Source organism: Camelina sativa, chromosome 8 (genome assembly GCF_000633955.1).
Source record: "Camelina sativa cultivar DH55 chromosome 8, Cs, whole genome shotgun sequence".
Lineage (NCBI taxonomy): Eukaryota > Viridiplantae > Streptophyta > Magnoliopsida > Brassicales > Brassicaceae > Camelina > Camelina sativa.
The window spans coordinates 10,360,763-10,376,139 of NC_025692.1; the positions used below are offsets into that span (position 1 = coordinate 10,360,763).

Genomic DNA, 15,377 nt, shown 5'->3' on the forward strand with positions numbered 1-15,377 from the left:
CGCTCTAAACCATCCACTTAACCATCCTAGAACCGTAAGGGCTCTAATACCAAACTGAAACAACCCGACCCGTTTTTTAAGTAATGAATACAATATAAAATTAAGCATCTCATACTACTTAATTAAACCAACCCAAACCACAACTCAACATTAAACCAACAATAACCATTAAGCACAACAGAAACATACTAATAATACAAAACCAATATAACATCAATACAATAACATTCCTAATCATTCTATCCAGCAACCTAGCATAACTCTATCCAAGGTTCCAACATAAACAATATAACGGAGACCACCAACACACAATCGAGACCCTAGATCATCTTCCTCCTCATCGCTTTGATTCCACGATCACACTTTGTCTTTACCTGCACCGCAAACACAAATTGAGATGCATGAGTATTTAATAAACACTCAGTGAGGCTATCTTCCCATATACTTGGCTATACACACAAGCAACTTAGATTCCAATGTTTAACAAACACCAAAACAGCACAACAAACCAGGAAGAACCGCAACACACAAGTTAGATTCCAATGTTTAACAAACACCAAAACAGCACAACAAACCAGGAAGAACCGCAACATACAAAATGCATATGAACAAATAATATACAAAATACATAACAAATGACCCCCTTAAAAATACATATCAATTATTTTGTATATTATTTGTTATGTATTTGTGGCTGATTTGGTTAAAATATGAGAATTTTATCAATACTGCCATGAACAGTACCAAACATTGTGGCCAATGCTATTTTCTTTTACTTCTTTTCCCGCTTGCCACAACTCTATAGTCAAAAGACTATTATAGCCTTATTCTTTTGATAAATAAAACTAATTATTTTTTTTATTATTTTTGGGAATTGACACAAAACATAATACAATAAGATAAACAAATGCAAAATTCTCTTTCGACCATCAATTATTTCTCCAAAACAAAAATCTCTCGCTCCTCCTTCTAACCCTCGACCTTCCGTTTCTTCCATCTCAGGTTCTCTCAACTTTTATTCTTCTTCCATCTCAGGCTCTCTCAGTCCGTCACCGGCACTGCGACACAAACTAAGTCTCTCTCTGCCAAACTCCATCTGTTTCAGTCCGCCAGTCGCATATAATGGAGTAATTCGTTATATGCAGATATGGTAGACCAAATCCAACAACAAAGGTTTTTCTCCACCATTATTATGTCATTCGTTCTGTTTATGGACCATATATGTTTGGTCTAACCCTTTGTGTTTATTGCTAACAAAAGAAATTGTACTCACTGCAGGTCTATAGTTCTAGTGGACCAGATCCATTAGCCAATGTTTCTTCATCTACAGTTCTTCCACTACCTAAAAACCACTCCTCTCACCCCATGCTTACCAGATCAAAGGCTGGCATAAACAAACTAAATCCCAAGTATAGTCTCACTATTACTACCACTATTAAAAAAAAACCAAAATCTGTTATTTCTGCCCTTAAGGATCCAGGATGGTGTCAAGCAATGCAGGAAGAACTTGATGCTCTCTCTCGGAACAAGACTTGGATACTTGTTCCACCTCCAGTTAATCAGAATATTCTTGGTTGTAAATGGGTCTTCAAAACCAAATTACATTCTAATGGTACTATTGATCGCCTAAAGGCTCGCTTGATTGCTAAAGGGTTTCATCAAGAAGAAGGTATTGACTTTGTTGAGACCTACAGTCCGGTTGTGAGGACAGCCACTATTCGTACTATCTTGAATGTTGCACAACAGTTAGAGGTTGGCCAATCAATCAATTGGATGTTCAAAATGCATTTCTCCATGGGTATCTTCAAGAAAAAGTTTATATGCATCAATCTCCTGGTTTTACGAATCCTATTCATCCATCCCATGTGTGTCTGTTGAAAAAGGCTCTCTACGGATTGAAACAGGCGCCTCGTGCTTGGTTCGACAAGTTTAGCGATTTTCGATTTTCTTCTGGAGTTTGGGTTTGTCTGCAGCTCAGCTGATCCTTCTCTGTTCACGTATCACAACAATTCTGATGTCATGTATCTGCTTCTCTACGTGGATGATATTCTTCTCACGGGCAGTTCCAACANGAACCAAAATCTGTTATTTCTGCCCTTACGGATCCAGGATGGTGTCAAGCAATGCAGGAAGAACTTGATGCTCTCTCTCGGAACAAGACTTGGATACTTGTTCCACCTCCAGTTAATCAGAATATTCTTGGTTGTAAATGGGTCTTCAAAACCAAATTACATTCTAATGGTACTCTTGATCGCCTAAAGGCTCGCTTGATTGCTAAAGGGTTTCATCAAGAAGAAGGTATTGACTTTGTTGAGACCTACAGTCCGGTTGTGAGGACAGCCACTATTCGTACTATCTTGAATGTTGCACAACAGTTAGAGGTTGGCCAATCAATCAATTGGATGTTCAAAATGCATTTCTCCATGGGTATCTTCAAGAAAAAGTTTATATGCATCAATCTCCTGGTTTTACGAATCCTATTCATCCATCCCATGTGTGTCTGTTGAAAAAGGCTCTCTACGGATTGAAACAGGCGCCTCGTGCTTGGTTCGACAAGTTTAGCGATTTTCGATTTTCTTCTGGAGTTTGGGTTTGTCTGCAGCTCAGCTGATCCTTCTCTGTTCACGTATCACAACAATTCTGATGTCATGTATCTGCTTCTCTACGTGGATGATATTCTTCTCACGGGCAGTTCCAACACTCTGCTCAATATGTTGATCTTTCAGCTCAGCTCCACCTTCTCAATGAAAGACCTTGGACCAGTCCACTATTTTCTGGGAATTCAGATCAAAACTCATCCTTCGGGTCTGTTTCTATCCCAAACCAAGTATGCTGAACAGATTCTGAACAATGCAGGGATGTTAGATTGCAAACCTATGTCTACTCCTCTGCCCCTTAAGCTCAACTCCTCTGTTTCCACTAAGTATCCGGATCCTTCAGACTTTCGCAGCATTGTAGGTGCTCTCCAATACTTAACTCTCACTCGACCAGACATAAGTTATGCCCGTGAACATTGTCTGTCAGCGAATGCATGAGCCTACACTCGCTGATTTTGATCTCCTGAAGCGTGTCCTTCGCTATGTTAAAGGCACCATCTTTCATGGGCTGTATATTCACAAAAACAGCAAGCTCAATGTTCAGGCCTTCTGTGATAGTGACTGGGCAGGATGTACATCCACGAGGAGGTCTACAACTGGATTCTGTACGTTTCTCGGATGCAAATATTATCTCCTGGTCCGCAAAACGCCAGCCCACAGTGTCTCGTTCTTCTACGGAAACGGAATATCGAGCCCTTGCACTAACGGCTGCGGAGCTCACTTGGTCATCTGCTTCGAGATCTCGGGATCCCTCAGCAATGAACACTAACTGAAAGCGGCCGAGAATGAGTACCTATCCCTTACGGGAATCGAACCCGTGTCTTCGACATGAAAAGACGATGTCCTAACCACTGGACGAAAGGGACCAAAAGGCCATTCTTCATATACCNTCCTCAGGAATGAACACTAACTGAAAGCGGCCGAGAATGAGTACCTATCCCTTACGGGAATCAAACCCGTGTCTTTGACATGAAAAGACGATGTCCTAACCACTGGACGAAAGGGACCAAAAGGCCATTCTTCATATACCTTAGCTCCGAGAATAGAAGTGGTTGTGGATTCGAACCACTGACACAAGGATTTACAGTCCTTTGCTCTAACCAGCTGAGCTGAACCACTTTTCCAAAAATCTCTTTTTTTCTTCATCGAAGAGCGCCCTACCTTACCACTTGACTAGTAAGGGAAAAGCCCTTTACTAATCTAATTAATAGGGAAAACTTCTTCGTCAAGCTTTAGAGCAGCTCTTTCAATTGACGACTAATCTCCCAACATGCTCAAGAACCGAGAGCCGTCCAGGGACTGGACGGCCATAGGGAGCTTACTTATGAAGATAGGCCGGTCAAACAAAAAAACGCGCAACGGGCTCCCCGCTCCTAGTCACTAAGTAGTGCTCTTCTCATTTCGCCCGCCCATTTCACTTCCGCGCCGGAGGAAATGGGATTCGAACCCATGATACAATCTTCTTGTATGTCGATTTAGCAAACCAATGCCTTAAGCCACTCAGCCATCCCTCCAAGTTGTTGATCGGAATTTTTTAAAGAGTCAAGTCTTACTTATTTAAGCTGGAATGAAAATCTTCTTCTCTTATGATATTTTATAGAGTTTCGTTTCTTTTATCTATCTCCCCATTCGAACGAGAGAATTGAGTTGATAGCTTCAGTAGTGGTTGCTTGATGGTGTGTAGTGGGATGACCTGGTAGCGATCATATTAGTATGTATATGAGCAGGACTTTCAAGATCTGATATCTTTCAAGAAAGTTGGACCATTTATCACATCAAGGTAACTACGATAAGCAAAAGAAGACTCTTAGGTCGTTGATTCAAATTCTACCTATATTTGCATTCACTTAATGGTCAAACCTACAATGGAATTGACTCTAACATCCGATCCGGCCGGAGGAAAGACTTACTACTACAAGGGCTTGTGCCAACCAACAAGAAGGGGGACGGAGCAAAGACATCTCTTGGCCAGAACCGGACATTGCCCTTTACCATCTCACCACTAGGAGACTGGGACTCGAGGCGTGGTTAAGTATTCCCTTCCGCTCTGGAAGTCAATTTATTTCTTATCTTTCGGTTCCAAATCTTTTTTTCTTATAAAGAGTGTATTGTATGGTCCAGTTGGTGTGGAGAGATGGGTCACTCTTGCGCATCTCGCGCTGTGGTGATTGGTAGAGGAGCCGAGCGTACGCAAGAATCAAGTGCCTCAGGGCTTCCACTAGGCAATCGGACCACTACATCCGAATGAAATAAACTGGTTTCACGCTGCCTGAGGTCAAGTCTTCCCCGCTATTCTAACTCTAAATCCCGGTCGCACCCTTCGCACAACAAATCCACTTTGAGGCGTCGGCTGAACCTTCGATCCTTTAGGAAATGACCAGCAACAGGAGGATGAGATGCCGAGGAATTTTGGTGCTAATCCCACAGGACCAATCCCGTTGTTTGGGCCAGCCGAGAAGACAGACAGCGCACTCAGGACTAGGCCCGTATCCAGAACGAATAGAAGGAGGATAATTGCCATTTTTATGCTAACAGGCTGCACCAGAACTGTCCACCACTCTATATATTATGTTATTCATTCTCTTAAGTGGACTAAATCCGTTTGGTATGACACTTTCGTGTCTATTGCTAACCAAAAAAAATTTCCACACTGAAGGTCTACAGTTCTGGTGGACCAGATCCAAGATCCAAAGTTTTTGTGCCACCGCTGTTATGTCATTCGTTTTCTTAAGTGGACCATATTTGTTTAGTCTGACCCATTGTGTCCATTGCTAATATTAAAAAATTTGTCCACACTTCTGGTTTATAGTTCCGATGGACCAGATTTAACAATTAAGGTTTTTGTCCACCATTATTATGTCATTTGTTCTCTTAATTGGACCATATATGTTTGGTATGATCCATTGCTAACAAAAAGTTTTGTCTACATTACATGTATGCAGTTCCGGTGAACAAAAATTTAACATGCAAGGTTTTTTGTCTACTACTATCATGTCCTTCATTCTATTAAGTAGACCATATCCATTTGGTTTCCTTTTTGTACACATTTAAGATCTGCTGACAGGGCATGCATTGATCATGTTGTGCCTCCGGTGGACCAAAGCCTCAGAGAGCTTTTGTTTCTAACCTATGGTGGAAAAGTTTATCTGTTGTCCCTCCTTGCATTTTTGTCTATCTAATCTTCAGAATTTTATTATGTAACCCCTAGTATTTTCTTCTCCTAAATATACTATATTTTTGGTCAATCAATATAATCTGAGCAGTAGAAAAGGTTTGTGCAAAAAAACTAGTTTGTCTTACGCTAGTTGAATAGATTGCCTACCACATTTTGATAGACAACAATGTCAACAATTACCATTATTGTTCAAGTTTGAATAAAAATTAGTGTCCAAGGTTCTCATATATTACAATAACCGGATAGACACAAAATAATTGTCAACAATGCGACTTACATTACCATTGTCTACCACCTTATGGATGGACAATAATTATTCATTCTTATAGTGCTCTATAAATTGTCTACACATACACAACCTAATGAAAGAGAAACTTGTCGTTAATGCTTCTTTGGGAGCCGCACATAACAGTCGCCCATGCTGCTTTTTTTTAAATTGAAGGTATTTATGTCTTTTATAAATATGACACATAATTGAAATGTGACAGTTTAGAAAAAGAAACATAAAACTGGCATTTTCCATAACTTTTGTTTTGAAAATGATATTTTTTGTGAAATTCCCTTAAAATATCTTCTTTTGACCCCCTAAACCGAGGATCGATTCCTTTTCCCGACCATAAATTTAGTTTTAACATCTTTTTATTATTGGGCTATAATTTTGTTTTAACATCTTTTTATTATTGGGCTACGACCCATTTTCACTTATTTCTTTTATCTTTTTTATTCTTTTTTCCGTTATATACCATTTAGAAGATTTTTTTTTTCCAAATGACATATCTATTCTAATTAAAATTAATTAAAAAGTATCAAAAAACTTAGAAGGATAATAAGGTATTTTTTTGTTGAAATATATTATATTAGTTCCTTTGTATCATAAATAATGCTTTTCTATGATTTTTTTTATCACAAAATTTTAATCAATTAATGCTAGAAAAGTGTAAATTTCAAGAATCATTAATTGAGAATTTAAAATTTTGATGAATTATTATTGGTTAATAGTTATGAAAACATATTACTATAAATAAATAATGTTTTTATAACTAAACACTAAATGTTTTTTAAAATTTATGATAAACTTTTAGAAAATCATCCTTTCTTATACATAGGGAGTATATAAAAATCTAAAATATTTTTTAAAATATATCGTTTTTTCTTTAACGAATTTGATCCCGAACAAAAAATATTGGGTCAGCCACTGGTTATAACCCATTTGAGTGATATTACATGTTTGTCAAAATATTTTTTTTTTAAAACTCTTTCGTCCTCTCTTGAGATTTTTGTTTTAGAATAAATAAGAGGTTATGGGTTTTCCATCCATTCTCTCGGACCGGAGAACAAACCATTTTACATAGTTCCCTTCCAAGTGTCACTTAGACTGATAACCTTTAAGATTTGCCTTACATACATTACCCAGTTGAACTATTGACACTTGATAAATAAACATACATGTATAATTTAATTTCTCCTCTCATTGTAATTTATTTAGCTTAGCTTAATCACATGTATCAAAAAATTTCGTTATAAAATTCAGACAATTTGAAAAGGGATGCAACACGAGGAAGGATTGCTCGGCTACGTTGATTTTAGCTTGCGTCTCCGCTGGGAGAATTGCGTAGAGAAATGATGTTGTGAGTAAAGTGGAATCGGCTTATCCATCTCTCGTCCTAGAAACGACTTTGGATTCTCAAGAGCAATTCCCAAGCTTCTAGATGTTATCGTAGGATTGATCAATTCAATGGTGATGTATTTTTAGTGAAAAGAAATTACCTTCTAAATTGTAAAACGCAGAAGTCAAATTAATATGGATGTAACGTAATACATCCCCAAATTTAATTACAAACAAACATCTATCACAGCCAAAGTATATTTCACCTATCTTCTTACATGCTGATATTTATGTTTTCCGTCAATTAAGTCCCAAAACATAGAAATGGAAACCTTTCAACTCTAATTTATTATAGCGTTCTTGTAAAACCACAAGAAGCACTGAAGCAGACCACAAAAGACAGCTACATAGGTTTAAAAAAAAAAGAACATATAGATGCCGTCACTCTTATATTGGAACCACGCATTACTATATGTATATGTATCTATATTCATAACCAAAACATACCAAAAGATAGATTATATGAAAAGTTATTATACATTAACCCACAATAAGATAGAAAGGCAAATCTATCTAGTAGCCAAACCACACAACATGGGTCTCCGGGAGGAAGTGGCAGACCGGAACGGTCCCTGGCTTCACGTTAAGAACTTTGAAGGCCAAGTGGTTTGGGTTCCAAGCTGAGGTGTTCTTGTGGCACACCGCAACTGCTTTAGCTCGCATCCCGTTCTCTCCTTCGAGTGGAACCGCGTAAACGCTAGTCATCATTGTTTTGTGGCAGTAGAACACCGCGAATGGGTACTTCTGTTTGTGACACACTACCGAGTTGTTGTCAGTCAACTTCTTTACTCCAGCCGCCGCGATTTTGTACTTCTGCATCGGTGCATTCTTCTTAGCCACCTACAGTAACCAAAGTTAGATCGGTCAGCCAATATTTTTAGACATAATATATACTAATATATATTTTTAAAATTTGGTTTTTAGCTTCGGGTTTCTTTTGGATTTACATATATAGACCAATCCAACTATACATGAAAAACACATGGTTCGGTCAGCCAATACCAAACTGAAATTAAGATATTTGTGTTTAACAATTAAGATAAGATAAAATTAGATATTTAGATGTAACAAAATTAGCTAGCGTACATAGTAGCTGTGAATGTGATTAGCTAGTGTATCTAGTTATGGGTGTGTTACCTCAGTGGAAACAGCCCTGATGTGAGATTTGCCAAGTTTAGAGACGCTAAAGTCAACCATAGACTCCAAAGACGTCGCACAATACTTCTCCTCCCCACCGACCTTTTTAGCTTCACACTCCTCAATCGTCTTCTTCATCATCTCAGCTTCTTCCGAACCAGCCTCCACTGAGAACCGGTTCAATGTCTCCGAAAACTTCTCCGAACCAAATGGCACCGTTTCCGCCTCTCCACGTGGCAAGAAAGCCGTTTTGCCTCCGTAACCATCCTCCGCGTTAAACCGTACGCTCATAGCTTTTCCCGGGACCAAGTCCTTCTCCAAGAAGAAGATAGCGGCGTTAGTCTCCTTCGCTGCATAGTTATACACGAAAGGGTTGGGTCCTGGTTTCACACCGACGTAAACCGGCTTGCCCTTATGGCGCGTGCGCACGGTCACACCGCCTTTGCCGACTCCTACGTCGGTTCTCTTCCCGGGTTTACCCGTGTGGACTCCAACGCCACCTCCGTGACCTTTTCCGCCGCTAACGCTCACGTGTGTCCCTCCTCCAGGCTTACCCTTGCCGGTGTCCACATGTACACCTCCCTTTCCGACGTTCACGGCAGTTCCTCCGCTGGGCTTACCTTTTCCGGCGTTAACGTTTACGCCGCCTTTACCTACTTGGACGTTGGTGCTTTTCTCGTCGGTGAAGTCTACAAAAAATAATTTGAGGCACTTATTATATTAAACAAAAAAAAAGGATACATTTATTTGCTAGTAATTACGTACAGGTTCAAAAATATAGGAGTATGTTTAAAGATAAAGATAATGTATTGTAAGAATACAGTCAAAGACATTGCATTTATGCGTATAATTCTTCTTTTTATGTGTCTTAAACTGGAAAAAAACAGTTAAAAGTAGTGAAAACCATAAATACAAATTCAGAAAAACATCCTAAAGAAATTAGCAAAAGAAACGTGTATTTATAACATAATCATAGAACAGAAGTTCGAAGACTATAGTAGATCGATTTTTTTTTGTAAAGTCGGTAAAGTAAAAGATACTAACCGAGATTCAAAAGATTATGGAGAGAGTTTGGAATGGGAGTGTTTGGTAAAGCAGTGCTCCAATAACGCTCCGGTGTTAATTCAGCCGCAATAGCAATGACCTACGGTTAAAAAAGAAAAACATCAAACGCATAAAGAAAAAAAAGTAAGAAAGTAATTTTTTGTTTTGTTTGAGTTAACAGGTACCATGAATGAACCAAGAAGACATATCACAGGAAGACGAATCGCCATTTGTTGGAGTCGAAAGAGAAATGGGTCTGATAAATTTTGAGGAGAAGAAGTGGGAAGTATACGTAGAATTTATAGTATAAGGGTTTTTAGTAGAAAGAAGCTGAGGTTGAAGTTATGAGCATGGATGATGTAGACGGCTACTATTTGGGCCGATTAATTATATCACATACCCTCTAACCACTACTTGCCTTCCACTCCTTAAATGCTCTTGTATCCATGTGTGGACATGTGTTTTTGATATCTCCTGTTTATTTTTGTTTGTGTGTGTTACATTACATATTAAGTCGGTTTCCATATTTTTCAGAGAGGTTCGTATTTTGGGTTCTATTTGTTTTGCAGTCAAGTCATGGAAAAACAAAAGATTATTCACAAATGTTTTCTTTTGGTTTCCTCATGTCAAAATCTTGATTAACTTCCCGATATACTACCATTGACGGGTGAATTTTGTTAATAGACCATGATCATGCCAGTCCCATCCAAAACCATTTGCTAAATGTATCTAAATTTTTTAACATATACATTTATGTTATGTTCTATGCCAAAAAAGGATATCAAATAGAGCTAGGGGTGTCAAGTTGGTTAAACTAAACTGCCAATTCGTATCCCTTTTCTTTTTTTTTTTTGCCATGGATAGAACATAACATATTTCCTTTTTCAGTCTTTCAAATTTTTTTTTTATTATAATTTCATATCAAGTGTCTATTGGTTGAATTTAGTAACTTAGGCATCAAAGTATTCGTTTGACAAAAAAAAAAAAAAAAGGCATCAAAGTATTCTCGGAAAACATTAAACATGTATTTCAAGGCTTACATAAAATATCTGTTTTTACTATTTTTAATCAAAGTAAGTATACAAACAAAATATGGCAATTTGACCTAAAATGTAAGTAAAATTGGAAGAAGATTCTTATAATTGAAAGTCAGTTTTAGAAGATTTTTAGATTAAAAAATATCATACTGGTAAAAATATTTACACGTAAAATATTCTCTTTTAGATATCGCAATGTTAAAAAATTAATTAATTCGGTTCAAATCAAAATACCAATAATGATGGACGGTCGCCGGCATGTTTTCGACGGTACTTCGGTGTCAATGTGTCATGTGCCGATGATATTTTTTTCACAGCGATCGAGAAAAAGCAAACCAAACGAGAGTGTGGGGATATGGTAATCTTAACTTTCGTGTGGACTTTTCAAACAAATAGAAATTAAAACGAACAACTAACTCATTTATGGCTTACCAATACATACATTCGTTTTCATCATTATTTTATTTTCATAACTCCATGGTTGGGGAAAATGAGTGTACAACGATGTATTAAATGCTGTTGATTTTGGTTAAAATAGTTTTAATAGAAACTCTTATCCCAACCATGGAGTTGGAGACTAATATTTTTTTTTTTTATTATTATTTGGTGCAATGTCCCTTTATATTACGGTTATATATTATTTTTCCTTATATAATACTTTTTTTTGTTTTAAAGAATTTTTTTGAATTAAAAAAGGAGATTACAAAGGAGCCTATAATTTTCTTGAATTTTCTTATATGCTGAAGTCGAAGCTTTCATGTGGGCTATGCGTTGCGTTGCATGATCAGACATGATTACCGTAATGTGGCGTTTTACTTAGACTGCTCTGATTTAGTTAAGATGGTGTGTTCGCCACATGACTGACCGACGTTCTCGACATACCTCGATGATATCAAGATGGACAGAGAGAAAATTTCTTCTTTTTCTTTATCCTTTATTCCTAGAAATGCAAATGTAAAAGCGGATCTTTTGGCACGCCATGCGCGCGCACATCTCCGCATAATGTTCTGTATGTAAACAATTTCCCTTCCCGTTGCTCCTCTGAGCTTATCTTTTGTTGAAAAAAAAAGGAGCCTAGATAGCCACTCAAGTATTAAAATACTGAAAAGAAGAAATCTAGCCTTAACTAAGAGAAACAAGAGAATCTATACTAAATAAAAGGAGGAGCTAGAAGCTCATAAAACTCCACCTAAGATTTAAAATAACCAATAGAAATTCGACATCTCACAGATTAACAATTTTAAAAATTTTCAGAATTGCCTATATTAAGATTTTTTAAATAACCAATCGGGATCAGCCATCTCAATATTTAACATTTTTAAAATTATGTAAAATTTATATATTATAATACTAATAAATAAGTGTAGGTACAACGTTCCACATCGGCTAGAAAAATTTAGACAATGGTTGGAAACCATTATAAATAAGACGAATATCATTCCAACTAAGAATGAACATGAAACTTGATTTATCAGACGTCCAAATTTAAAAGTTTTATTTGGTTTATTATAGCAAATTAAAACTTTTAAAAAGTTTCAAAATATTATAATATTTTAAAAAGTTTAAAGTATTAACAATATTGAAACTTTAGATGTAGTTGAAAAGTTTAAAATATTATAATTATTGAAACTTTTAAAAGATTCAAATATAATAAATATTTAAACTTAATAGAATGTTTAAATACTTCCATAGAAAGTTTGAAATATTATAAAAAAAGTTTAAGTATCATTAACATTTAACTCTAAAAAAATAAAAATGTTATAAATATTTAAACTACATCCAAAGTTTAAAATATTATAAATATTTAAACTCTACTAAAAATTTAAAAGTTTAAGTATTATTAAATATTATATATTCAATTTTCAAATATCTTGAAAATATCTTATTTATCTTATTTAGCTGTCCACATAGATTTTTAAACATCCAATAGGAGTTCGACATGTCATTAATTAACATTTTTAAAAATTTCCAGAATTTTGTATATTCAGATATTTTAAACGATCAATCGAAATCAGAGATCTTAATATTTAACATTTTCAAAATTATGTAAAATTTCTATATTATAATACTTAAAAATAAGTGTATGTACAACGTCCCACCTTGGCTATAAAAGTTTTAGACAATGACTAAGAATCATTATAAATAAGACTAATATGCTTCCAACAACGAATGAGCACGAATCATGATTTAGTAATCGTCCAAATTTAAAATTTAGAAATTTTAAAAGTTTTAAATATTACAATTATAAACTTTTTAAAAAGGTTCAAAAATATCATAAATATTTAAACTCTATAGAATGTTTAAAAATATTATCAATACCCCCATAGAATGTTTAAAATATTATAAATATTTAAACTCTATCAAAAGTTTAAGTATTATTAATATTTAACACTAAAAAAATAAAATGTTATAAATTTTTAAACTACATCTAAATTTTAAAATATTATAAAAGTTGAACTCTATTAAAAATTAAAAAATTAAGTATTATAAAATATTATATATTTGATTTTTAATATCTTGAGAATATCTTATTTATCTCTCTTTGTATTTTATATCTCTTATGAGCTGTAAAACATATTTTTGTGTATGACTTTATAGATGATTTGATATTATTTCAGTAAATTTTTGGGTCTAAGGAAGAAGGATTAATGTTGCAAGATATTGTTTTTTGTTGTTTGAGTTAATTTTTGATGTTTAAAGAAAAAAGATCGACGACAAGCTGTGACAACCCGTCCGTGGACCCCACTAACCTCACTGCTAGTTGCTCCTATAGGCTGGTCCTGCAGGGCATCGATTCTAACCCAACACTGTGGATATCCAAATCCACCAGTAGGTTATTGGTGCATCAGACGTTCCTCGAACAACCTTCCTCGAAGATGGTTTTTTTTTTTCTTCTGATTCTTTGCAATTTCAATATCTCAGGGTTAGGGTTCCAGTTTCTTATTTTCCATGATGACGCAGCTAGTTACTTGATTACTAACTTGACAGTGTATTTTGTATAAACTTATGTGTCGATATACCATGTACGTTTAACATTATGCGATAATTTTCTGTAATTTGATCGATACTTTTTTTTTTGGATTGTAAATGAAGGTTTTAGGACAATTTGGTTGCCCTGCGGATTAACGAATAGTGATTTAAGTTAGAGTTCAGTGTCCCTCAAGGAAGTTCCCTGTTTGAAACTGTTTACTTTTGAACTTTACGAATGATCACTTGTAAAGTTAAAAAGTTCGGTGATTAAATCGTAAGAAAGTAGAATTTTTAACAGGCTGCTCATAAGATTACTTCCCTGCAGTAAACTTATCTTCATCTACCTATCTCTCTTAGCGAAGTTAACAGCAATTTTTAATTTTTTAACAGTGATTTGTGCTCATTAGTTTTATGAGGAGGAGCTGCTTAAATTTCTGCCTACACATGATAATAATAGTTCGTTTTGTTTTATGAGCTGTGATGTGGTGAAAAAGCTACATATGTAGAGGTACTCCTTTTTGTGCTTTAGAAAATTTTCAAATTGAACGCTAAGGTAAATTTTAGTTAATTTAATAAGAATTTATTAGAAATGACCTTTTAGAGATATCTTTTCCGAAATATATTTTTTTTTGAACATTTTCATTTTTGCCCCCTTTTACACAATTACAATATATTAAATTAATTTTAGAATTTTTTTTTTAGGTTTGAATTCTCTATTTTACATGTAGGATATACTTTTTAGGAGGTAGAGTTTAGTTTTTGGAGTTTAAGGTTAAGAATTTAGTCATTTTATATATTAAAAAGGTAGTTTTAAAAATGAAAACCATGAAATTGTATTTTTGAAAAGTAACATAGAAAAAGGGGCATTGCAATCTAAATTTATTTGTTTAAGATAAAATAACTTTTAGATGAATAAAATAAGGGTTTTTAGCACTCACACCACTTTGAGGTAAACTTCTTTCACAAAAACCCACTTTCCTTCCTCTCTATACTTTTCTAAGTTTGTTGCTTGTGTGTTCATGTTTCTTTTACAATTTTGTCGTTATAAAAAAAAAAAAAACCCACTTTCCTTCCTCTCTATACTTTTCTAAGTTTGTTGCTTGTGTGTTCATGTTTCTTTTACAATTTTGTCGTTATAAGAAAAAAAGTAAATGGTAAGTTAAAAACTTACCGTTACTTTATGTTGGTTTCCTCCCCCTCCTTTTTCTTTCTCTCTCTCTTATCTCTTTCTTTCTTATCATTTGTTTAGTTATTATCAATAAAATATATAACTTTTTTACAATAGATTATGATTACATTTTTTCTATATTTTAAGATGCATTTTGCTATATTTTAAGTGAATAAATTATATATTATCTATTTTTAGCAGAACAATTGTTCATTGATAAGTGGATGGTAAATTATGGTATAGTTTATGGATACTTACTTATGTTTGAACATTTAAAAAACATATGAAAACCTAATTAATTAAAAAGTTTGTGATTTGGTAAATTAGTTATGAATAACTAAATTTCAAAAAAATAATATAATTATTGAAGGTTAATGATGAAATTTATTGACAAGTTTGTTGCAGGTTCAAACATCACCATAGTCTAGGGTTTAGAGTTTGGAGGTTATATAGATTAAGTGTCTATGTTTTGAGTTCAGGTTGTATGTCTAAGGTTAAAGGTGTAGGATTTAGGGGTTAAGGTTAAAATTTTAGGGTTTAGATATCAGAGCTTATGTGGATGATGTGTCTATATTTTTAGTTC

General features: G+C 34.9%; 1 protein-coding gene, 1 non-coding gene and 1 pseudogene across 2 annotated transcripts; 1 reads left to right on the forward strand and 2 right to left on the reverse strand.

Annotated features, from left to right (window-relative positions):
• LOC109126090 lies at positions 2,108-3,475 on the forward strand (annotated as a pseudogene).
• On the reverse strand, positions 3,392-3,463 carry TRNAE-UUC. The gene has a single exon. It is a non-coding gene; the product is annotated as a tRNA-Glu (tRNA).
• On the reverse strand, positions 7,700-9,915 carry LOC104706885 (BURP domain protein RD22). The gene is made up of 4 exons (XM_010423121.2): positions 9,805-9,915; positions 9,620-9,719; positions 8,576-9,264; positions 7,700-8,278 (listed from the first exon to the last, which is right to left on the reverse strand). Exons 1-4 carry the CDS (start codon positions 9,847-9,849, stop codon positions 7,952-7,954), a joined length of 1,161 nt encoding a protein of 386 aa, XP_010421423.1. The 5' UTR covers positions 9,850-9,915; the 3' UTR covers positions 7,700-7,951.